This window comes from Danio rerio, chromosome 2, assembly GCF_049306965.1.
Source record: "Danio rerio strain Tuebingen ecotype United States chromosome 2, GRCz12tu, whole genome shotgun sequence".
In the NCBI taxonomy this organism is placed as follows: domain Eukaryota; kingdom Metazoa; phylum Chordata; class Actinopteri; order Cypriniformes; family Danionidae; genus Danio; species Danio rerio.
Window position 1 is genome coordinate 1,927,394 of NC_133177.1, and position 27,105 is coordinate 1,954,498.

Below are 27,105 nucleotides of genomic sequence, written 5' to 3' on the forward strand. Positions count from 1 at the left end.
AGGACAGCTTCTCCTACCCCCAGCATAACAAATAGCAAAGGCTAAGTCATTAAAACTGTGGACACGTAAATATCTAGGGGTCGTTATTGCCAATATGTTGACATTTCAACCGAACACCCAGGCGGTCTGTATAAAAGTCCAACAAAGACTAAAGGAAACTTTCAGGTTTCAGGTTTGTACTTCTATGATGGCTAAACAATTTATTGAATCTGTTTTATCTGTCTGCATTGTAGCTTGGTACGGTAATCTGAGTGTGTCAAACAAGATCATGTTGAGTAGCTTGGTGAAGGAGGCAGGCAAGATCATCGATTTTACCCAAACTGGTCTATTGGTAATTTACTATACTGGTGTTTTAAAGAGAGCTCAGGGTTTCCTATGCACCCTGGATCACCCATTGTACTCTGTGTTTCAGCTGTTGCCATCAGGAGTTCCTATTTGCAGGAGAAATAGAGCTAGACATTATTTTATAGTGGTGGCCATTAGTTAAACTCTGCAGACCCTGTACCGCGTCAGTGACGTCATCGACTTTCGCTTTCAGATTTAAAGGGCTGGCATTGCACCAGACCCCCGTAAGTGGTTTCGTTTGAAAGTGTAGAATCTATATTTTCTGCACATATGCATCACTTTAGTTTTTATTCTACTGTACTAAAGTTATTTACACTTCAATACACAGTATTTCGCACACCCGAGCTGGGTATTGAACATTGGTTCATTTTCATATTTTTCATGTTACACATGTACAAGTTATAGCTCAAATGAAAGCTCTTGCCGGTGCTCATACGGTTCTAGCGTTCTTTTTACTGAATTATATTCACATATCAAACAGTTGTCGAATGAATCTCGTTGTTTCCATGGCGCAGAAGTGAAAACAATACATTTATGATCAATAAGCAGCCCCAGATAGCACAGACAGCTGTCATCTCTCACCTTATGCTGTGCGCTTCAGGGCCATTCTCCTCTGTTTTTGAGGTGATGTGCATAAGTAATCCTTTTATATGTCTGACGCGCTCCAAACACAGTGAATTATGTTTGATCAAACAAAAGAATAGTGAATATGAAAACAATGATGATCCCTGTGGCTTGTACAGCACCTCTCATCAGTTGGAATACAATAACTTCTGCATAGATTATGGTGGAGACATTTTTCTTGCTTCCTATGATTACAGACATGTGCAGGAACCACCAACATTAATTACAGCACGCTAGACCACACACAACCTAAAAGGTACACTTTCAAATTTGAGTTTATAAAAAAAAAAAATACAAGAAGCGCCTCTTTTATTAGGTGTTTATTACAACACAGACAACATATACAGATATTTTAAACACTTTCAATAGTGTTTAATGAAAATTCAAAGGGTTTTCTTTAAAATGATACCAAATTTTTGCATTTACACCTCTGCATGTGGATTTGGGAAGCTTTTAAATTTGAATAGACAAAATCCAGGCGGAAATCCCCAAATAACAGCAGAGTTTAATGCTTAAATGAGTCCAGGGGGAGGGAGATGCACCTATAACATGATGTGTTGTATGTTGTGTGGTAATATTTTGTTATTGTGTACATGAAGCTTCGCTTGTGCTACGGCACCTTGCTGCAATTTTAGTTTCCCTAAACGGGATAATAAAGTTGAGAGTGAGTCAGCAAATAATAACTCGACTTCTAGTTGATCATTTGGAGAAGTGTCAGAAGGTGGATTTCTCTGCTGAATCATCTGTTGATCTGCATCCCAATCATCACCAATACTGCAGAAGACCTACTGGAACCAGCATAGATCAAAATTCCCAGAGAAATCAGTCAAGTTTGGTGAAGGAGAAATCATGGTTTGGGGTTACATTCAGTATGGAGGTGTGCGAGAGATCTGCAGAGTGGATGATTAACAGCAACAGTCTGAGGTATCAAGACATCTGTGCTGCCCATTACATTACAAACCACAGGAGAGCGACAATTGACTACACTGCAGATCCCTGCGATGACTAGTGCAGACCTGCACATTACATTATCAATGCTGAAATGATCTATAGTGCAGGCCTACTTCAGTGTAAAAAATACGAAAAATAAATACAAAATAAATTAAGATATCATTGTTGTTGAACGTCCGCCTCACACCCTAACTCAAGTTCATTATCCCGCTCGTCCTCCGGAGAGAACGGGTCGAAGTCTTCAATAAATAAGCAGCACCTGTGTTAGTCCACTTTAATTTGTCCAAAGCTCATTAGGCTTTGACAAGTTCCATTCTGTCTTTTTTTTTTGCCAGCGCTTGACAAATTAGTTTGGGATCAGAGGGAATACAAAGGACTTTTTTTTCCCGTCCATGATTAAACCGCGAGCGTTTGCTTTCAGGATGCTCTAAAATTAGAGCTTAATTCTGAAGCTTTACATTTCTGGAGCGTTTCTGAAAAGCGAGGATGTCTTGAGCATGTCCAGAAGTAAATGTCGGCTCTTTATCAGAATCAGAGTCAGAATGAAGTTTAAGGCAGGTCAGGATACAAACAGTACATACAGTTGAAGTCAGAATTATTAGACCGCTTGTTTATTTTTCCCCAACTTCTGCTCAACGAAAAGATGTTTTCATCACATTTCTAATCATAATAGTTTTAATATCTCATCTCTAATCACTGATTTATTTTATCTTTGCCATGATGACCACATAATATTAGACTAGATGTTTTTCAAGACACTTCTATACAGCTTAAAGTGACATTTAAAGGGTCATGAAACCCCCTTGTTTCAGCAGGGTGTTTTCACACCTCTACTTTGGAAAGAGTCAGGAAGGTGGGCGTGTCCAGCTCTGTTTAGGGGGGAGTGTCAGAGGAGGGGAAGAGGGAAGGTCCTTTAAAAATTTGCATAAAAATGGAAGTGTCGGTTTGGGCACGCGAGGCAAAACAAACACACAGACGCAGAGGAGAAAGACAGTGACTGTGTTTAAATGGACATCTGTAGTCGAATTATTTGCCAAATTATTAAATGGTGGACTTTAACTGCAGTTTGGCTCTTTCATTCAGGAATTTCATTCATGCCCATGAGGTGGGCCTCGAAGTGAGAAAGGTTGAGAACCCCTGCTTTAAATGTCACTTTAAGCTGAATATCTAGTCAAATATTATGTGCTGTCATCATGGCGAGAAAAGAAATCAGTTATTATAAATTACTTATTAAGTAATGTTATATGAACAAATTTTGGTGTTTCAGCAATTCGATACGTCATTGACAATCATTCTATTATCCAATCAGTGTTAAACCAAACCTCAATAAATACCAAAAGCTGTCCTACCTGCATTATCTCACGACTTAATCATCCCTCCACCACGCCAACACCTCGCCTTTATCTACCCGGGGGGAGCGTTCTGGAGCCGGGCTAGACACTTCTAAGCTCGAACCCCAACTTCTTTCAATTCCCTGATTAAGGGAATAACACCAATTGGGGTGTCTTCTTTGAACTCAGAGCCCTCTCCCTGGACAGCACGCCAAACACGCTTTATTTTTTACATTTTTTAAAATAATATTTTTATTTTTTTAGCATAAGAAAATAATCAATAACATAAACGGAACAAAAATAATAAATAAATAGATAAATAAATAAACAAATAAATAAATAAATAGATAAATAAATAAATAAATACATAAATAAATAAATAAATAAATAAATAAATAGATAGATTGATTGATTGATAGATAGATAGATAGATAGATAGATAGATAGATAGATAGATAGATAGATAGATAGATAGATAGATACATAAATAAATAACTAACTAAATAACTAACTAACTAAATAAATAAATAAATAAATAAATAAATAAATAATTAATTAAATAGATAAATAAATAAATGGATAAATAAATAAATAAATAAATAAATAGATGAATGAATAAATAAATAGATGAATAAATAAATAAATAAACAAACAAATAAATAAATAAGTAAATAGATAAATAAATAATTAATTAAATAGATAGATAGATAAATAAATAAATAAATAAATAAATGGATAAATAAATAAATAAATAAATAAATAAATAAATAAATAAATAAATAAATAAATAAATAAATAAATAAATAAGGGTACAAAGGCCATTTCAAAATACACAAATAGTCAGACACAACATAATACAACATCAATCAGAAAGCATAAGGAAATAAATAGAATTAAATATAAAACAATAATAATTTACAGAGAAATGTGTAGGCTTCACAACTTACTCCAAACCAATCCCAACTATAAAGAGTTACAAGTCAGCATTACTAATTTAAAACATAACTGGGTTCCAGATTTTAAAAAATGTGTTTAGTTTGTTTGTCATCCCATATCGCATTTCCTCCATGGGCAACACGTAACTTAAGCCCCTAATCCGAATTTCGAGCCCAATCCAAAGTGTGAACTCGTGAAAACTATTATGCGCAGAAATGTGCTGAAACCGAAATTGGGGAAATAAATATTCAGGAGGGCTAACAATTCTGAATTCAACTGTTCATATGCATCTAGATGGTTTACATGCGTGTTGACTTTCTTTAACTGTACAAATAAGAAATCTAAATATTCATATCAAAGTATTATATTGGTGACAGCTCCTAGTGGCTCTCTGTCTTGTTTGATTAAATGTGTGAACGCCCACACACACACACACACACACACACACACACACACACACACACACACACACATCAGCTTCCGCAGTCAAGTATATCTGAAGCAAACCAGATATTGTGGCTGCTTTGATAATGCGTGCACATAACAAACACGAGTACAAAGGATTATGCTAAATTTCCTCGAAAATGTGATCGTACATGCTGAATGAGGAGCTTTATTTACATTCGAGCTGGGCAGCTAGATTGTGATATTGAGTATTAGGCTTTTAGGTTTATGTTTGTACATTTGCACAGCCTTATAAAACCACATTGCAACTTGAAAGGGAAGCAAGCAGCTTTGTAAGCCTGAAAAAAGCTCATAAAAATCGACGAACCTGGCTGGCTGAGTTTGCAAGTTCTCCCCATGTTGGTGTGGGTTTCCTCCGGGTGCTCTGGTTTGCCCCACAGTCCAAACACATGCTCTATAGGGGAACTGATGAACTAAATTGTCCTAAATTGTCTGTAGTGAGTGTGTATGTGAATGAGTGTGTATGTGAATGAGTGTGTATGGGTGTTTTCTAGTACTGGGTTTCAGCTGGTAGGGCATCCGCTGCATAAAACATATGCTGGATAAGTTGGCGATTCATTCCGCTGGCACAATCCCTGATCAGTAAAGAGACTAAGCCGAAAAGAAAATGAATGAATGAATAAAAAAAATCAATGGAAGTGAATGAGTCCGGGAGTCTCAACACATTTAAAGGGATAGTGGATCTAAAAAAAATGAAAATTCTGTCATTATTAACTCACACGGGACTTGTTCAAAACTAGTTTGAGTTTTTTTTTTTTAATCTGTCGAACACAAATGAAGATATTTCAAAGAATGTTGCAAACCGGTAACCATTGACTTTCATAGTAGGAAAAACATATATGTAAGTCAATGTGTACCAGTTTCTAATATTCTTTAGTAAATCTTTTGTGTTTAAAATGGTTTTAAACAACTCAAGTGTAAGTAAATAATGACAGAATTTTTAATTTAAATGTGTTGAGACCCCCGGTCTCATTCACTTCCATTGATTTTCGTTGTTGTTGTTGTCAAACAAAGCAGCTTGTTATGCCTCTTAATTTTGCAAAGTGATATGTCCTTATATTGTTTTCATTTTAAAGGAACATTCCACTTTATTTTTGACAAAAACCTCATTTTACAGATCCTTATGAATCCATTTAGCCAATCTCAGGGTCTAACGGGTGCATTTTTTAGCTTAGCTTAGCATAGATCATTGAATCGGATTAGACCATTAGCATTTTGCTCAAAATTAATAAATAAATAAGAGATCAGATCATTTTCATATTTAAAGCCTGACTCTTCTGTAATCACATTGTGTGTTAAGACATTGTGTATTAAGAAGCTGCTATTCTATTGGCTAGGAACAGGCGTAATAATCAAAGAAGCATGGCTTCAGCAGATGCTTCAGCCATGGTACAGCAGTAAATAAACAAAAGTTGTTGTCCTCATGCTGCCCCCTAGTGTTCATTTGACCCAGAAATGACAGTCAAACGTATTTATAAGTAAGTTTAAGCGGTTTCCACTAAGTCTTTGTGCCAAATTTCTAAAATTGGGTCTGCTTCAGCCATGGTACTGCAGTAAATGAACATAATGTGTTGTACTCGTACCGCCCCCCCCCCCCAGTGTTCGTTTTACCCAGAAACAACAGTCAAATGTACTTACAACTTTTATTTCCCGGTTTTGACTGAGCCTTTGTTGCACATTTCTAGAATTGCTTCTGCTTTAGCCATGGTACGGCATTAAATAAACAAAGTTTATTGTCCTCCTACTGCCCCCTAGAGTTCATTGGACTCACAAACGACGGTCAAACGTATTTAAAAGTATGTTTAAGCTGTTTTCACTGAGCCTTTGTTGCAAATTTCTATCATTGTGTCTGCTTCAGCCATGCTACAGCAGAAAATACACAAAAAGTGTTGTTCTCATGCTGCCCCCTAGTGTTCATTTGACCCAAAAACGACAGTCAAACGTATTTATAAGTAAGTTTAAGCAGTTTTTACTAAGCCTTTGTTGCGAATTCCTCATTGCACCTGCTTCAACCATGGTACATGAACATGGACACAAAGTTTGTTGTCCTCCTACTGCCCCCTAGTGTTCATTTTACCCAGAAATGACAGTCAAGCATATTTATAAATAAGTTTCTGCAGTTTTCACTGAGCCTTTGTTGCAAATTTCTATCATTGCACCTGCTTCAGCCATGGTACGGCAGTAAATAAAGTAAACGGTTTGTTGTGCTCATACTGCCCCCTAGTGTTCCTTTACCCAGAAATTAGAGTCAAATGTACTTACAACTTTTTTTTCCGGTTTTGACTAAGCCTTTGTTGCAAATTTCTAGAACTATGTCGGCTTTAGCCATGTTACGGCATTAAATAAACTAGGTTTGTTGTCTTCCTACTGCCCCCTAGTGTTCAATTGACCCAGAAACGATTAACACCTTTTTTTTTCCGGTTTTCATTGAGCCTTTGTTGCAAATTTCTATCATTGCGCTTGCTTCAGCCATGGTGCGATCAGTAAATGAACAAAAGTCTTCATACTGCCCCCTGGTGTTCATCTACCTAAAAACGCTACTCAAAGTAAACGTCAGTATTTACTACTATGTTTTTGCTGCTTTCACTGAGCTTTTGTTGCAAATATCCTACAGCATTTCCTCAGGTCAGCTGTTCCCTACTGCATTCACATGGTTTGTCTTATTTGATTGGTTGATTGCAGTCTAAGCTGGACCTATGAATGGCACCGCAGAGATAGAAAATTCTCAAGTATTCATATTCAACTCCTTTAGAGTTTTTTTTATATGCCCTATCTAAAAAAAAACCCTTCGCATTGGCCTCGAGTAAGAATTAATGAAATTCCTTTTTTGCATAATTAATATTTTTGCCCTGGTTAGCCCAAAGCGGAGCTGTCTGGTGGTTAACGTCTAGTATGTGTAAGCATTAATAAAGCCTATTCAGTGTGGTAGAACATGATGCAAGGAAGGTGCAATTAACAAAAACGATACGAGATGTCTTTATGTAGAGGCCAATACTCACAAGCTTCACGCTCGTAAAACAGCTCGAGTGGGCTGAGGAAAGGTCATGTAAGATCCCAAAAGCCCTAAAGCCAAGAAATCCAAGAACAAACTGGTGTGTCGAACATAATCACAGCAAAGAGAAGCTGGTTTACAGCTCACTAACAGCGCACTCGGAGACAAGTGAATTCTACAAAAATGAAAATGTACATTTCGATTCGATTTTCGATTATGAATAATTAATTAATTAATGACCAATTAATTATTTGTAGCCTACCGTTTAAACTACCTGACCTGCGTGGTCTTTGTTTTACCCATAAACAAATCATACAGTAAATGAATAAAGGCAAGATACACACATAATTACCACCTGTCAATCACTTTTTCTGCGGGACTCGTGAATAGGCAGTGATCTGTGTCGTTATAATGGCGTCGGTAAAAAAAGACGCACAACCAACAGGAACCAGCCAACAGTATCTGAGGTGTTCGCTAAAATGACTAAGTACAAGTGAGTGAAAGATTGAAGCAGTCCTCTGACTGCCTGGACCTGCTGTCTCGAGCGCATGGCTGTGTGTGCGTCTGTGTGTGTGTGGTCACGTGATGTGCATTTTCAGAGGTAGAGAGGAAGGAGGGCTGCTCAGAAATGCTACACGCCACTGTGGATGTCAAATCGTTGTCGTTTTAAAATGCCATTTGAAAACAAAGACAGTGTAAACAGGGCCTGAGTGTGTACTTTTCACGAGCGGATTTGCAACGGGGGCGGGCGGAGGATCGCGATGCCGGTGTTGTCTATCGGACGAACCGTACGTAATACGTACATAGCAGAGCTTGCAAAACTGTGTTTTTTTTGTCGACAACACGAACGTTGTCAACATAACTCACTGGAAATCCAAAATGCTTCCACACCGGCGACTTCATTGAAAGAGGAGAGGGTTTAGGCTCTGTCGACGGGTCTCCTGCTTCTGCAGTTTAACAAGCACTTCAACAAGCCTGTTTTTTTCCCGCTTGGCAAGCCAAGCTGACGTGACATGGGGGCGTGGCAGCATCAACCATTCTATTTTTTGATTCGATAATCGAAATTGAGCATAAATTTAGCTCGATTTCCATTAAAAATCGAAATCGTGACACCCCTATTTGGCTGGTAAACGCGCTTAATCTGATTTAGTTGAAACGTTGGTTTCAGCATCGCCAGTTAACGAATTCACCATTAATTACCTAATTATGCTTGGCTTTTTCAGGTGTAACAATCGCACACAGTGTGTGGTCAACACAGGCTCAGACGTCTTTCCAGATCCGTGTCCTGGGACCTACAAGTATCTGGAGGTCCAGTATGAGTGTGTGCCATACAGTAAGTAATCCAACATCCCCAATTACTCCATTATTTGACTGTCTATCTATCTAATAACGTCATGTAATTTCCTGTGGAACACTAAGTGAGGAAATCCTAAACGGTGTGTTTTGTGAATAAGTAATAGCCCCCCGTGCACCCATAATGAAGCGTTTATGTAAATCTGCACCGTAAACTCTGTGTCTAATCCGAACACCAGAGCTCTGTTCCAGAACACAGTGAGCCGTCTCATTTACTGCAGCCTACGTAGACAGCGACGCGGGGTAACACACACAAATGATCTAACAATGCTTGTCTGGATGAAAGTTTCAGCTTTCTTATTGGAGAAAAGTAAAGTACAGCATTATTTACACCACAATGTGGCATGTTTTGAGTGCACGGCTTTCAAATGTCGTCTGTAAAGAGTAGACGGCTCATTAGGATTTGGAACGGGGCCACTGTTTGCTCGGGCTTTAGCTTTTGCCATTGTTTCTTCATTAGTGAAGCGATTTTTATGTTGTGTTTGCTATCTTCTGCTCATCTTTGAGGATTTATTTTTGTCCAGATCTGCAGCTACATGTTTGGCTGGATGAAACCATTGTGTCGTCATCTCTTCCGCAGAAGCTTTGTGTCTCTTTTAATGAAAAAACTTCTTCTTTTCAGAGTCTTGTTGCATTCACAAGGATCTGAAATCTTGAAATATATGTATATGTATTCTGGAAGTCACTTGGCAGATGGTTCTTTCTCTGTGTGTTTTTTGGTGCTTTTTCACTTTGTAGGTTTAAGATTAAATGAAGGCTTTTCCCGCTTTGGGACACGCATGGTATTTATTCGGCAGGCGTGCATTAAAAATGGAACAGAAGTGACAGTAAAGACTTTTTTAATGTTGAAAACGAAGATTTCCATTTCAAATAAAACCTACTCTTTTGAACGCTTTATTCAAAGTAACCTATAAAATAAGCTTCCTTTATTCTAATATTATAAAGCACTGCTTTAATATTGATGAAATATAGATAATCAGCATGTTAGAATGAATCATGTGATGCTGAAAACTGGCGTAAAGATTTTACTCTGAGTTTTAGCGTTGAATTAGGGCTGTGAAATATGACAAAATCACCATATCATATCACCATAAAAATATAGATCATGATATAGTCAGACCCCCTAGTTTTTCAAGTTTTTTTTTTTAATTTTTCGCGATAAAAATTACTGATTTTGTGGTGATAATTCCCAGAAATTTGCATAAAATTTTGCGATTAAAAAAAAAAGTTTATATACATATATATATATATATATATATATATATATATATATATATATATATATATATATATATATATATATGTAAATATATGTATATATGTTTATATGTATATATATGTTTATATGTGTATATATATATGTGTATATATGTGTATGTGAGTGTGTGTGTGTGTGTGTGTGTGTGTGTGTGTGTGTGTGTGTGTGTGTGTGTGTGTGTGTATATATATATATATATGTATATTTGTCATTGAAATAACGCCACAGGTAGTTGGTAGAGCTGTGTAAAAAAGACCTGCTGCCACAGCTGGAAAAAAATCCTAGAGGAAACACTGTATAGTTCAGACAAATTTTTCAGACTAATTTCTGTATGGTTCAGACTAATTTCTAATAAGATAAAAGAGAATAAAGTGTACAAAAATAATGTTTTCCTGGGACTTATTTGGCGCTCTCCAGAAATGTATACAGGGGTACGTTTTCAGAATGAGCCTGTGTTGATTTCTTTTTTACATTTTAAAAATACTCAGAAATGTCTAACTTCATTTGGAACGTCAGGCCAAAGGTTTGATTTAAAATGTAGAAATAATAAATAAATATGAATAAAATATAAAACTATATATATATATATATATATATATATATATTGTAAATAACAAACAGGGCGTCACAGCGGCTCAGGGGTTAGCACTGTCGCCTCACAGTAAGAAGTTCTCCAGCAGGATAGTGGTCCTCTGACTTCAGCCTTCACATCAAAGTTCCCGAAAGCAAAGGTGCTCCAGGATTGGCCAACCCAGTCACCAGACATGAATATGATTGAGCATGACTGGGGTAAGATGAAGTTGGAGGCGTTGAAGATGAACACGGAACTCTGGGAGTCCTGCAAGAAGGCTTTCTTTGCCGTTCCAGATGACTTTATTAATCAGTCAGTCAGAGATGTATGGATGCAGTCCTCCAAGCTCATGATGGAGTCAGACACAATATTCATTCTGTCTCCACTGCAGCAGGACTTTATATTCTATACTGGACATTATTTCTGTTCAGTGATGAGACTTTAGTCTGAGCAGAGTCAGACCGCACTGTCCTCATCAAATCAGTCAACATCAAGACATGATCAGATTTTATTGTGCTCAAATAAGCAAAATCTGTTTCCACTTCTTATACCAAATGATTAACTAGAAATCAAGTTATTATCTGTTTTTCTTAAACCTTGGATACATGACAAGACTTTTGTCAGGTAATTTAGTGCTCGATAGTAAAATATTAGGTCACACTTTCTTCTAAGGTACAATTTTTTCTATTACTAAACCATTAATGAACCAACTATGACTAGGTCCACATTAGCCCATCATTGAGTCTATTTATTTACATGTCTAAATGTGTGTAAATGTATGCTTATTCAGTTTTTAAGTTGATTTTAGGCGAGGCAGTGGCGCAGTAGGTAGTTCTGTCGCCTCACAGCAAGAAGGTCGCTGGTTCGAGCCTCGGTTCAGTTGGCGTTTCTGTGTGGAGTTTGCATGTTCTCCCTGCCTTCGCGTGGGTTTCCTCCGGGTGCTCCGGTTTCCCCCACGGTCCAAACACATGTGGTACAGGTGTATTGGGTAGGCTAAATTGTCCGTAGTGTATGAGTGTGTGTGTGTGGATGTTTTCCAGTGGTGGGTTACGGCTGGAAGGGCATCCGCTGCGTAAAAACTTGCTGGATAAGTCGGCGGTTCATTCCGCTGTGGCGACCCCGGATTAATAAAGGGAAAGGCTGACAAGAAAATGAATGAATGAAAGTTGATTTTAGTAATATCATTGACTAATATGAATATGTTCGTATGATTTATTTACAAAACAGTTTGTAAAGTCATATTCTAGTATATAATATGGAAGATTTAATTTGTTAGATTTAATCTAATTTGTTTACCAAATAAGTGGATCTAATTTAGGTTTGGATTTTATATTTTGATTTTTATATTTTTACGTTTTTAGTTACAATACTCCCAAAATCATAAATCAATTTACAAAATTACGCGCATAAATAGCCAAAATGTCCCTGTTCGACCCTAGTCTTGACTTTTAGCTCAGTAAACACTTATTTTGCTGCTTATTAATAGGAAAGATTGTACTTTATAAGCACTAATAAACAGCTAATATCTAAATAAATGACAATAAACCAGTAGTTAATAGTGAGAATTAGTACTTAAATGAAGCGTTGCCGAATATTGTGTTCTTGTGCCCTTGAAAACAAACAAAAATCTGTGTTATTGTATTAATATCTGTGTTTAATATCTTATAGCTTGCTGTCATCTAATCTCTAACTTCTCTCTTTGTCTTCAGGTGTCCACTAATAATTAATTCCCCTTATTTTCAGCTGTTGTACCCTAGTGTTTGGCTCTGAAGAGTTGTGCTAATTCCCGTCGGATGGTCTCTCTTCTTTGGACATGAACGTATTGCCCTGTGTTTTGCTAATGTACCTTTTTATTTCGGGCTGGAGTGTCTATTCTAATCGTTTCTTTCCCTTGACGCTCTTCTCCATTCTCTCGTTTTTGTTTTCTTCACCGCTCAAAATAGAAGTGGAGCAAAAAGGTAAATGACTGCTCTGGCTCTCAGTGCTCAGCTCCTTGTTTTGTGTTGTATGGTTTCGAACCCTTCACACTCTGCTCCCCCTCCCCACCCCATCGTTTACATGATTTCAAGATGGACCAGAAAATAAGTTGAGAACGCATTGGGTTTGCTACGGTTTATATTCTATCCATTTTATTAAGGTGATGTATGTAAGTGTTTCAGTGGTAAAAGACTTCCCAGTTTAATATGCGGAGCCAACTATAATTAAGCTGCTTATCACACACTTAATAAAATGCAAGCAATGTATATGGGCTACATGTAAACTAACACATTTAATTTAACAATGTTCAACTTAAAAACTAGTTAAACTCAGCTGACCCGGTACCGGGTCTGACGTCATCGACTTTCGCTTTCAGATTTAAAGGGCCAGCATTGCACCAGACCCCCGTAAGTGGTTTTGTTTGAAAGTGTAGAATCTATATTTTCTGCACATATGCATCACTTTGGTTTTTATTCTACTGTACTAAAGTTATTTACACTTAAATACACAGTATTTTGCACACCCGAGCTGGGTGTTGAACATTGGTTCATTTATATATTTTTCATGTTACACATGTACAAGTTATAGCTCAAATGAAAGCTCTTGCCGGTGCTCATACGGTTCTAGCGTTCTTTTTACTGAATTATATTCACATATCAAACAGTTGCCGAATGAATCTCAGTGTTTCCATGGCGCAGAAGTGAAAACAATACATTTATGATCAATAAGCAGCCCCAGATAGCACAGACAGCTCATCTCTCACCTTATGCTGTGCGCTTCAGGGCCATTCTCCTCTGTTTTTGAGGTGATGTGCATAAGTAATCCTTTTATATGTCTGACGTGCTCCAAACACAGTGAATTATGTTTGATCAAACAAAAGAATAGTGAAATATGAACACAATGATGATCCCTGTGGCTTGTACAGCACCTCTCATCAGTTGGAATACAATAACTTCTGCATAAATTATGGTGGAGACATTTTTCTTGTTTCCTATGATAACAGACATGTGCAGGAACCACCAACATTAATTACAGCACGCTAGACCACACACAACCTAAAAGAGACACTTTCAAATTTGAGTTTATAAAAAAAAAATGCAAAAAGCGCCTCTTTTTTTTAGGTGTTTATTATAACACACACAACATATACAGATATTTTAAACACTTTCAATAGTGTTTTATGAAAATTCAAAGGCTTTTCTTTAAAATGATACCACATTTTTGCATTTACACCTCTGCATGTGGATTTGGGAAGCTTTTAAATTTGGTCAGGCAAAATCCAGGCGGAAATCCCCAAATAACAGCAGAGTTTAACTGCTTAATTCGTTTGCATTCAGCCCATATACATTGTTTGCAACCACTCATCTAAAAAATATTTAGTAAATCCAATCAATGATTTTCAGTGTAGGAATGAGCCGGATGTACATACAAAAATGGTCTTACTTTATTTTAATGCACAATTCATGCAATTAACTAAGCATTCACCAAGTGTTTAGCTCAGTAAGCTTCTAATTAGCTGCTTATTAATAGTTAGTAAGGTAGTAGGTACTCTGAAAAAATTATTCATTGGATTTACTACTTTTTTAAGGTAAGTGGTTGCAAATAATTCATAAGGGCTGAATTTAAACAAACTACAATGTAATTAGTTTGTTTAAATTCTGCCCATATTAATAGTTTGCAACCACTTACCTTAAAACCTGTGGTAAATCCAATGAATGATTTTTTTCAGTGTAGTTATTTCCCTGGAAAGTGATTTTAGGTTATCAGCACATCTCGGTTTGCCTTGGCTTAATCGTTTAAGGTGTGTTTTGTTAAGACAGGGAAAACCGGTTATGAGAAACCTGTTTGGATCAGGCATTTTTTTTTTTTGCCATTTGGTAGCTGAACAACTTTTCTTGAACCCTCCTGTTGACCTACAGGTCAGAAAAATAACACTGAACTATTTTTTAATCTTTTAATTTTCCAAATTTTATTCTAAAATGTCCCCAAACATTAGAATGAAAATGAATAATATTTTATTTCCATATTTTCATGAAGGCTGTAGACATTTAGGGTACATTGGTTGTCCTTTGGGTCCATTTTGACCCACCAGCTTGACAGAATTTGTGTTTAATGTTTACAAAATGATCTTATTTTTTACACCACAAACACATTGGGCCCTATCATACACCCAGCACAAGACGTGTTTGACATGATTTGTTGCTGTTTTCAGACCAGCGCAACCCTAATTTTCATGGTTTTGTGCCACGTTGTTTTAATACAAATCACTCCACTTTGTGGATTCATGCGTGTGTTGGTCTGAATAGGAGGTGTGTTAAGGCGCATTGTTGGAGCGTTGCTATTTTTAAGAACTGAAATAGACCAACAGCACCATTGACCAGCTAAAAGCTGCTCTAAAGTCCAGCAGAGTGTGTTAGTTATGGACCTAAGCAGGCCCAAATGCTTACACACTGCTGAATACACACAGGATGATCAGCAACACACACATATCTTTACAGATGAAAACAATTAAAATGATCCAGACATGATGATTTTCTCCATCAATATAAACAGCACTGCCTCCATGCCTTCTTCACCTCGGGGGGCTTTTTCAGTTTATTGATGCCGATCTGCATCTGTATAATGTGATTATTATCAGCAGTATTATTGATTATCTGCAGATTTATAATAAACACAAGTGTAGATGTGTCCAGCTGTGGGGTTTTGTAGACGTCTGCATCAGCATATGTGGATAAGAACAGGATGTGTGTTTGGATATAACTGAGTTTTCTGAGCACACTTCATTATTATTGTTCATTTATTACTCTGCTGGAGATTAGAACTGAATTTAGAAATAGTTTAGATACAAATCTTTGCGCTTAACAAACAAGATTAAATATGTGGGCTGATGGATGTGTTCAGTGGAGTGAGTTTCCACCGTTTCCTCACTCCACCAAAGTAAAGGAGTAAAGTAAAGAGGCTGAATGGAGGAGGCTCGTTCTTTATCCTCACGCTGCAGATGCTGTTTAACTGTTTTCGCTAGTGAAGTGCTCAGTTTTTACACTTACAAAGTCGCCATGTTAATAGCAACTGCACCATGGAGCGACTCAACTAACTCTTAATGAGAGTGGGAGACGAGACTCTGATTGGTTTAATGCACGTTCTGCTCAAAACACACCCAGAACTCATTAAGAGAATAAGTACAACCCTGTTAGACCTTGCGCCACGGCACAAACTGCATATTTCAGTATTTATAATTGCAAAAGTGGACTCAGACACACTCCTAATGCTTTTACGCCTTGCGCTTTAGACTTTGCGCCTAGGTCATTAAAAGAGAGCCCAGGGTGTTAGCCAAGTGTTTGTACCACAAAGTAAAGATATAACAATCGAATTACCACTGTGCATACAATGACCTTTAAATATAGAGCACTTACAGACATATATTTCTCAAGGTTTCATTTTTAATCAGCCACAGAAAGAAACTACTCTCGACTACGTACTCTGAGAGAAACTGAAAGTAAAGCTAAACCGCACATACAGTTCAAAATAAAAATAAAAAAGTTCACCCTCCTGTGAATTTTCTCTTCTTTTTCTATTATTTCCCAAATGATGTTGAACAGATTTAGGAATTTTTCACAGTATTTCCTAAAATATATATTTTTTTCTTATTTGTTTTTTTTCCAGCTAGAATAAAAGCAGTTTTTAATAGTTTTAAACCCATTTTAGGGTCAATATTATCAGCCCCCTTATAAGAACAAACCACTGTTATACAATGACTTGCCTAATTACCCTAACTTTACCCTAATTACCCCAGTGAAGCCTTTAAATCTCACTTTAAGCTGAACACTAGTGTCTTGAAGAATATCTAGTCTAATATTATGTGCTGTCATCATGACAAAGAGAAAATAAATCAGTGATTAGAAAAGAGTGAACTATTATGATTTGAAATGTCTTGAAAAATCCTTTGTTAAAAGGAAATTAGGGAAAAATATACACAATTCTGACTTCTATATAGTGGAGTACCCTAAATGACCAGCAGGTGTCCGGGTCAGTCTTATTATATTGCATAAATGCCCTATTGGCCAACAGTTTGAGACCCCTGGGTTAAAGGAAGATCTAAGGCACTCCTTGACATAGTTGGTTCATGTATAGTGAACTGCGGCTTAATTTTATTTGGCTTTTTCCCTCCGATGGCGCCTCTGGCCACGTGATATTGATGGGAGAGAGAGGCCAACTATCTGTAGCCATCTGCATGTGACATATGCTGTTCACCACAGACTTTGCATTTGTGACCAGTTTAACACCCACCCAGAGACGGGTGCGTTTGGCCTCGCTCTCCTATAAACGAAGACGCTTCCCTTTGGCTTTCATCCTATCTGTCCTGAACAGCATCGCCATCCTGTTCCCTTGACCTGCGTGTCTTTTCCTCCCGCCGCTCATCAGTTCTCTCCTCAGACATAATCCATGTATGTGTGTTTACTCTCCAAGGTATGGCTTTTTTTTTAATTGCGACCGATCCGACAAATTCCCGCCCCTCATTTCTGTCGATGTAAACGAACCGTGGCTTGTATTGTAGCTCCTCCAGAATGAATGTTACCTGTCCATTTTTTCATTTACAGGACTGTTTTTGCTGTTTGTGTTTGCTGTCCTCTTCTTTCCCCCCCCACCCCACCGTCTTGTGTGTAAACTTGTTTGGGAATAATCTCAGGGAGCAAAGGCCAACTTTAAATCAGTGTTAACCTCTTTGTTTTTTCTTTCGACTATGCACGCTACACCAGTTTTGACACTGCCAGATTGATATTGTGCTAAATTAGGCTTTGAAATACGTGTTTTACTTATATATAGACTTAAAAAAGATGTGACTTGTGCAAGATACTTATTTAAAGTGAGTTGAAACAACACAATTCTTAAGTTTTTTGGGGGGCAACGTCATTGTTTTATGTTCAGTCTACTTACATTTGTAAAAACTATTAAGTTACTTAATCTATTTGTGTTGGGATAACATAATGGAATTGTGTGGAATTTTACAGTACTTAACCCTTGTGCACTGTTCAAATTGACTACTTATTTGTTTTGTTCGGGATGAAAACATCCACTGAATTAAACGGCTGTAAAAATGCATCAGATTAATATTTTATGCGATTTTTTTTTTTTTTTTTTTTGAATAAATGTGTTAATCAACATCAGATGATCAAAACTACTAAATTGTTTAGAAAATTACAGTATTTTAACTCTTTAATTGCCAAATTTAAAAATGAAGTCACTGATTTGATAAAAAAAAATACACACAAAATGACGTATTTTCATTATAAAATGTCATTGTGGACTGGATTTATTTGACCTTTTATCACAGTCTTGGACATGTCATTAGATTTACATATTTTTCACCCTAATTTACTGTTGCTGGCTGTTTTTGCTTCCTTGACTTCCATTATAAGCACATTTGGTGGTGCATAAATACACAGTCTTTGTTTTTGTTTACTCCATGTAGTTCTGAGATGCATATTTTGATTTTCAAGGTAATCAAGGTAAGTGCGCAAAGGTGAAAACAGAGCCTATAACGTCACTGCCTCCTTATATTTCAGTGAAAATACGAAACATAACAGCTCTTTAGATTATTTTCTACTTCTACTTATTTTCTATTTTCTGTTTCTACTTTATAGGAAATAAAGGCTAGCGATCAGTCAATATACAGAATGTAGGTTACATTAATTGTTAACTTATCTTTGCGCTCAGCCAAAACACGTTACCTGAGAACAAGTAATTGATTCCAATGACCAATATCGGGGAATATGTCGTTAGATATAGACAACAAGATAAGTTATATATCATGTTTAATAAATATAGTGGGATTAGATCCAGCGGGAGATCCTTGATGAGCAGTCCGACTAGCACAGCTCTTATCTGGGTAGATTGCCCGAGAGTGTGTGTGTGGTCACATGATGTGTGTTTTCAGTGTTTTGGTGTGGACGCAGAGCAGTACAGAAACGCTGGGCGAAACGCTTGTGTGGACGCGGATCGTTTTCATTCTAAAACGCCGTTTTAAAACTAAAATGCACTAGTGTAAACGGAGCCTGAAAAAATCAAAATATGCATCTCAGAACTACATGGAGTAAACGAAAACCAAGACTGTGTATTTATGCACCATCAAATGTGCTTACAATGGAAGTCAATGGGGCAAAAACTGCCAGCAACAGTAAATTAGGGAGAGAAAAAAAAGAAAACTAATAAAAACAATGCATCAAAGACGGTTGTTACACATTTCCAAGAGTTTGATAAAAGATAAAAAAAAAAATCTAGTCATTAATTACTTTTTATATTGAAAATACGTAATTTTGTGTGTGTGTTTTTTTACCAAATCAGTGACATCATTTAAGAATTTGGCCAATAAAAAGTTAAAATCCTGCAATTTTGCGATTTTGATCAGGACTGAGGTTTATTAACACTCTGAAAAAAGAGTTGCGTGCAGAACTGTTGCAAACAATTTATTTGTGTTGAATTTAAACAAACAAATTAAGTTTAACAATGTTCAACCTAATTTGTTTGTTTATATTCAGCGCAAATACATTGTTTACAACCACTTAACGTACAAAAAATGAGCAAGTCCAAGGAATCATCTCTGAATAATTTTTTTTCAGTGCAGATTTTTACAAAAAATACAAAAATACAAAAAAATAATAATAATGTGATGCATTTTTACAGCAGCTTAATTCAGTGAGGTTTTCATCTCTAACATAACAAAAGGGTAGTCAAGTTGCTCAGGGTAGTAAATTTGATCGTTCAATCAAACATTTTCTCAAAATATGTGCACTCAAACAAACATATATATGTATATATATATATATATAAATATATAATAAATAAATATATAATATAAAGTAAATATATATATATATATATATATATATATATATATATATATATATATATATATATATATATATATATATAATTTTTGCTCGTTATTTAAAATGAAACAACAAAATTCTTGAAATTTTATTGGGACAACTTAATATGTCTATGTTCAATCCACATAAACTCGTTGAAAGTGTTAAGTTTACTTAATTAATTTGTGTTGGGACAGCATGAATGAATAGTGTGGAACCCTGCATGTTTTTACAGTGTGGCAAAATAAGATTTGTCAGCAAACATCATTCTGCTAGCTGTAACATAAAAAATTATGGCCAAATTAAGACTCAAAATCAGCCCAGAGTGGATGAAAACACCCCAAACAGCACATAAGGGTTAAATGACTTTTGCTGCTTGTTCAAGCTACTTATTTAAAATGAGTTGAAACAACACAATTCTTAAGGTAACTTAATTCTTTAACCCCCGATTCACTTAAATTTGTAAAAATGACTAAGTTAATTGAATCGATTGGTTGTGTGGCACCCAGAATTGTTTACAGTGTTTGCACATTGCTAGTCCATCGTCTAACTCTACTTCTTGCCTCTTGACCTCTTTCCCCACCCAGTTTTTATTTGCCCCGGGACTCTGAAAGCAGTAGGAGATCCGACCCTCGAGTTTGAAGCTGAACAGCAGAGTGGAGCTTGGTGCAAAGACCCCCTGCAGGCCGGGGATAAGATCTACTTCATGCCTTGGACTCCATATCGTACTGACACTCTCATTGAGTACGCATCACTGGACGATCTACGAAGTGGTCGACAAACGACCACATACAAGCTTCCACATCGCGTAGACGGAACTGGGTTTGTAGCCTACGACGGCGCCATCTTTTTCAACAAGGAACGCACTCGAAATATAGTCAAGTTTGACTTGCGGACTCGAATAAAGAGCGGGGAGGCTATAGTGGCCAGCGCCAATTATCACGACACCTCTCCGTATCGCTGGGGCGGCAAAACAGACATCGATTTAGCAGTCGATGAACGAGGACTATGGGTGATCTACGCTACCGAGCAGAATAATGGACGTATCGTTCTCAGCCAACTCAATCCATACACTCTACGCTTTGAAGCCACGTGGGAAACCGTCTATGATAAACGCTCCGCCTCCAATGCCTTCATGGTGTGTGGCGTACTGCATGTGGTGCGCTCAACTTACGAGGAGAACGAAAGCGAGGCTAGCAAGAGCCAAATCGACTACGTGTACAACACCAAACTGGGGCAAGGGGAGTACGTTAACATCCTCTTCCCGAACAAGTATCAGTACATCGCCGCTGTGGATTACAACCCGAGGGATAACCAGCTGTATGTGTGGAATAACTTTTACATTCTTCGATACAATCTGGAGTTCGGGCCACCGGATCCTGACGAAGGTAAGATCTCTTTCTCTGTTTGGCTTTTGTGAAGTGGTCTGATTTTCATTGGTATGTGTACCGACTGTTATGGATGACTTGGTTTTTAATTCAGAGTATTGATAGTTTTCTGTCATGTGACCTGTGCGGAGATTTGGCGGGCAAAATAAAATGGGCCATAATGGCGGCTACGCTGGGATCTCCATATAAACGCAGCACAAACCGCTCATATTTCAATATATACGGTAGATATTTGTGTCATGTATCATCAGAACAGAACCAAGATATGATCACAAACTCTAAATTGCGATTGATATACTCCACACGCAACCATTTTTCAGTCATTTATAACCCTCATGCCCTTGTTGGAGCTACAATTCTTACATCTAACATTATCTTGTGGATATTCCTAAGTGATTTAGTCATTGGTGACGGTGTTCTAGCATAGTAAGTGTTTGCTGTTATATTTGGTGTTGGTTTCTTTTACTTGGATAAATATTTTCTGGTTGGAAAAATCTATTCGTTCACTTCTTCTATTCATTCTTTGGCTTCGCATTTCAATCTATACTTTAATTGCACTTGACCTGCAAATTATTATAGAAACTGTATAAACGCACACAAAGGCACTGACAGTTATAGGTACCATTGATTGTTATGGGTCAATGATGCTACCATTCATCATATGAGACCCTGTCCACACCAACATGGGTATTTTGAACACCGCACTTTTTTCCATGTGGTTTCGCTGTTTGTCCACACGACTATTGGATGATTGAATCCAAAACTTTCTGAAAACTTCGACCACAGGTAAGATTTTCCAAAACTGGACACTACTACTGGAACTTTCGCCTCATGACGCCAGCATATGCACTGTTTTCTTTGCCGTTTTGCTTGGCCAAAGCCATTTGAGGAAGCAAATTTTACACATTCGCAGCAAACGTATTGCATTTTCTGCAGTAATTAACCACTGGACAGTCACAAAAATAACACATTTACAAAATATAATTCATACATTCACAACACAAATGAAAGCATAGATACACAAATCCAATTCGTCAATTCAAAACACGATTCGTAAATACACAAATCTAATTCATCAATTCATAACATGATTCATAAATACACAAATCTAGTTCGTCAATTCGAAACACGATTCATAAATACACAAACCCAATTCGTCAATTCGAAACACGATTCATAAATACACAAACCCAATTCGTCAATCCGAAACACGATTCATAAATACACAAACCAAATTCGTCAATTCGGAACACGATTCTTAAATACACAAATCCAATTCGTAAATTCGAAACACGATTCATAAATACACAAATCCAATTCGTCAATTCGAAACACGATTCATAAATACACAAACCCAATTCGTCAATTCGAAACACGATTCATAAATACACAAACCCAATTCGTCAATTCGAAACACGATTCATAAATACACAAACCCAATTCGTCAATTCGAAACACGATTCATAAATACACAAACCCAATTCGTCAATTCGAAACACGATTCTTAAATACACAAATCCAATTCGTCAATTCGAAACACGATTCATAAATACACAAACCCAATTCGTCAATTCGAAACACGATTCATAAATACACAAACCCAATTCGTCAATTCGAAACACGATTCATAAATACACAAACCCAATTCGTCAATTCGAAACACGATTCATAAATACACAAACCCAATTCGTCAATTCGAAACACTAATAATAAATACACAAATCCTATTTGTCAATTCAAAACACGATTCATAAATACACAAACCCAATTCGTCAATTCGAAACACTAATAATAAATACACAAATCCTATTTGTCAATTCTAAACAGGATTCATAAATACACAAATCCAATTCGTCAATTCGAAACACGATTCATAAATACACAAACCCAATTCGTCAATTCGAAACACGATTCATAAATACACAAACCCAATTCGTCAATTCAAAACATGATTCATAAATACACAAACCCAATTCGTCAATTCGAAACACTAATAATAAATACACAAATCCTATTTGTCAATTCAAAACACGATTCATAAATACACAAATCCAGTTCATTGGAGAAAAAATCTATGAATAAATTTATTCCGCCTCTTTTCTCATGTTTGCATTGACACCCGGTTTGGTGTGAACCCAGCATTTAAGTGTCTTTATCGCCCCCTGTTGGTTCAGCATGTCTTCAGCATGCATCACAGTGAGCTTTTGTGTGGACGGAGATTTTTTTAAAATGAAAGCAGGGGAACTGTATAAAAATATTTGTGTATGTATGGACATGGCTTTAGTGTGCGAGGAGGACAGTACCCTATTGAGAGTCCTATAAACTAAAGCGGCTGTGGATTATTTAAATCAATGTCAATCATGTGATTGTCGGTGACCGATTGAGGCAAGTAAAGGACTTGATGAGTAGACTCGAGTGGCTGATGAGTTTTTGCAATCCAGCTCCCTTCTATTACGGCTGTAACCCTGCAAACCTCACCAATCATCTCCACTGCCATTCACACCAGGGGAAATTCGCAATTGCTATGTTTCTCAAAAGCATGTCAGATCTGAGATGACCCTACTCGAGTAATGTGAAACTGTCGGCCATTTAGTTACTGTCCTACAGAATTGGACTTTCAGTCAATTTAGACGGTGCTAATGGATAGCATTTGGTTCATATTGAATTCAAATGTGGGAGCCACAGTGGCTCAGTGGTTAGCACTGTGGCCTCATAGCAAGAAAGTCATTGGTTTGAGTCCCAGTTGAGATTTCTATGTGGAGTTTGCATGTTCTCCCCAGTGTTGGTGTGGGTTTCCTCCGGGTGCTCCGGTTTCCCCCACTGTACAAACACATGAGCTATTGGTCAATTGGGTGTTGTAACCAACAATAGACCTACACATAGGCCTAATATTGTTATTGTTGTTAATAATTTGTTTGAGAAATAACATTAATAATAGCCTACTCATATTAAACTTCATTTAACAATCCTGATCTTGATTTCAAGCAAAAAAATAAATCAAGATTGTCATTTTAGCCAGAATCGTGCAGCCCTAGTCAGAATAAATATGAGTCTGTTACTCCTGAAGTTTTAACATTTTATTTTCAACAAGGGTCATTTGAAACGTTAAAGCAGAGACGCTACTTGCATTTAATAAGCTTTCTATGTATATACAGTCACTTTTATGCGTTCATCTCCTTCATCTCATGACCCCATACATCATTACTGAAGAAGAGCGGAGTCTTCGGCAAGCATTAGATCTGATCGCGAGCCATTAAAACAACACTCGTCTGTCAGCAAGAGGAGGAAAATGACAGAAATAAATCTTTTATTCTCCGTCAAAACACTTTGTATGCAAGGCTACATTTTATGAGCGCTTGCAAAGATGGCCTGTTTGACTTTTTCATATCTTTATTCTCATTAAAACTAGTTACTATAACTAATGTTTTTTTTTAAATAATCATTTTTTCTATTTATTTTGCCATATATATATTTATATATATATATATATATATATATATATATATATATATATATATATATATATATATATATATATATACATTAGATGTCGCCTACCTTGTTATTGTCTATTGGAAGGAATGCGTCAATAGCGCCGCCATCTTGCTACAGGGTAGTGCTCCATTGAAATTAATGCGGGACCAAGGTACGGTGGAGGACTGAGGCCATGCAAAGCCAGAGATATACACATATACACATATATCTGTGATCGGGAGTTTTCCTGGATGTTAGTATGCAATTTTTTTTTTTTTAATTACGAAAATTATAAGTTTACATCACTTTTCTACATTGATGGATCAGTGACCGCACGGGCATTCCTGACAAAAAGCTTGTGTTTGTGTGTACAGAAATGTATTATCCACCCTCCCTGTTAAATCTGATCTAATCATGTCCTGAAACACAGCTCCTCTCCTGCTTTCACTGCTCATACTGACGGAGGGAGCGATTCGTTTGTGAATGAATCTCCGTTATGAACGACTCTTTCACTAGCCGACAATAATACATATGTATTTATTTTGCATTGTTTGCTGATTTTATTCAACAAAACTAGCATAAGCCGAGTGTTTAGTGCGAGTTGGAGCTGCTTTGACTTATAGTGAAAGCAGTAAGAGACTGTATCATAATCAATACGCTACTGTTTAGCACAAAAGTTCAGAACATACAAAAACAGATAAAAAAAACTTAATATTACCTATGAAATGTTCTGCCTTTGTGCTTTGTTTTCTTTGCTTGCTCATTACTACACGCGTAGACAGCGCTAAAGTCCCGCATCTGCCTGTTTCTCTGGGCTTTATTGGTGATCATGATCTGTAATGTCGAACCATCATTGCCTTTTTAGCATAAGAAGAGGACAGAAACTAGGCAGACAGTAATGTGTGAATTGTGGAGCGGGCTAAATCTAAATACATCATCTGTTCTTTTCAATGCAGCATGGTGATTTATTTATTAATTTGTTTTAGCTATAGCTAAAAGCTGAGTTCAACCATCAGCTGAAGACTCTTTGTGCGCTCAAAATATCTCTCTGTGTGACACCAAATAATGCCATGAAAGTCCCTGCTGTGTTGTTGTTTTCATCCGGCCGGGTTGTCTCTGTCTGTGTTTTTATCGTCTGTCCTCCAAAGGTCGACTTCTGAATTTCCTTGAAGCCACAATTAAGTCAGACAGAGCCGTTTTTAATTGGCCCAGCGTGTTGGACGGAGAAAGCGTGCGTTTGAGCCAATTTTCGCTGCGCATGTAAATGTAATTAACAGCTGAATTATCATAATTGCCATTAGTGGGTGATCAGGGCAGCGCTGCAAATTCAGGACGGTTGCAAATTGCCAGTTAGAAGCTTAATTATTATTATCCTCTTCTGATCTCTGAATCTCAGATCTTTCCCAGTGCTGTTTTAGAGTTAAACATGACATTAATTCTAAATTCGAGAAGGTGTTAAAATAAAGGTTCAAATGATTGTATTTTTCACTATATTTCATCATAGCAGGGTTTACGCGGTTGCTGGAAATCCTTGACAATGTTTGAATTTTAGAGTAGTGGTTTCAAGGTTTCAAAAGTGCTTGAAGATTGAATAAAAAGCTGAAAACTGCTTAAAATTATTTGTTTTGCTTTTATTAAATAGGTAATAATAATTTATATTATTTTACTTTAAAATGTATTTTTTATATTATTTAATAATTTATTTATTTTCATTATAATTAATTTAATTTAATTTATTATTTATTTTACTTTATTTATTTTCATTTGAATTTATTTTACTTATTTTATTATTAATTTCATTTAATTTAGTTTTCTTTTAGTTAATTTTCTTTTCTTTTATTTATTTTTTGCTCATTTTATTATTAATTTATTTTGTTTTTATTTATTTTTCAGTTATTTTATTCATTCTTTTATTTATTTATTGTTTTTTATTATTATTTTTTCCATTTATTTAATTTAATTATAAAAAATATTTATTTATTATTTTTTCTTTTTTCCTTTATTTCTTTTTTCTTTTCTTTTATTATTATTTTATTATTAATTAAATTTTTAATTTTGTTTTTCATGTATTTTATTTATTTATTTTTTTATTTATTTGTATTATTTTTAATTTTTTTTATAATTTATTTAATTTTATTATTAATTACATTTTGTTTGATTTAAATTTTATTAGAATTTTCATTTATTTTTATTTATTTGTTTATTTATTAATATTTTTTATTTTTCTATATGTATTTTTATTTTGTTTTATTTCTATCAAAATGAAAACTGCAGTTTTGCATGTATGATGATTACCATTTCATAAGTAATGCATGACGAATTTTCAAATCATAATCTAACAAATCAACTCATAATAACGGTCCAAATATAGCACACCCAAATGTATATGTTAGAGAAAAATATTAAATACAATTTTTCAAAAGAAGAAAATACAAGAGAAACTATAAATGTATGCAATTAAGTTGAAATTTTGTGGTTTGTCATCATATTTCCATTATATCGCATTGATTTAAATGCATTATCTTTCTATTTCTAAGGATGTACAATGACTAAAATATTATTTTAATAAATATA

At 36.1% G+C, this 27,105-nt stretch overlaps 1 protein-coding gene across 10 annotated transcripts in view; it reads left to right on the forward strand.

Annotated features, from left to right (window-relative positions):
• The window catches only part of adgrl2b.1 (adhesion G protein-coupled receptor L2b, tandem duplicate 1), a 228,657-nt gene that overhangs the window by 84,890 nt on the left and 116,662 nt on the right, over positions 1-27,105 (forward strand). For all 10 annotated transcript variants that reach the window (NM_001366847.1, NM_001366848.1, XM_073911631.1 and 7 more), the window contains exons 4-5: positions 8,868-8,977; positions 20,257-21,057. In NM_001366847.1, the coding sequence (NP_001353776.1) occupies positions 8,868-8,977; positions 20,257-21,057 (911 nt within the window). The remainder of the gene's footprint in view (positions 1-8,867; positions 8,978-20,256; positions 21,058-27,105) is intronic.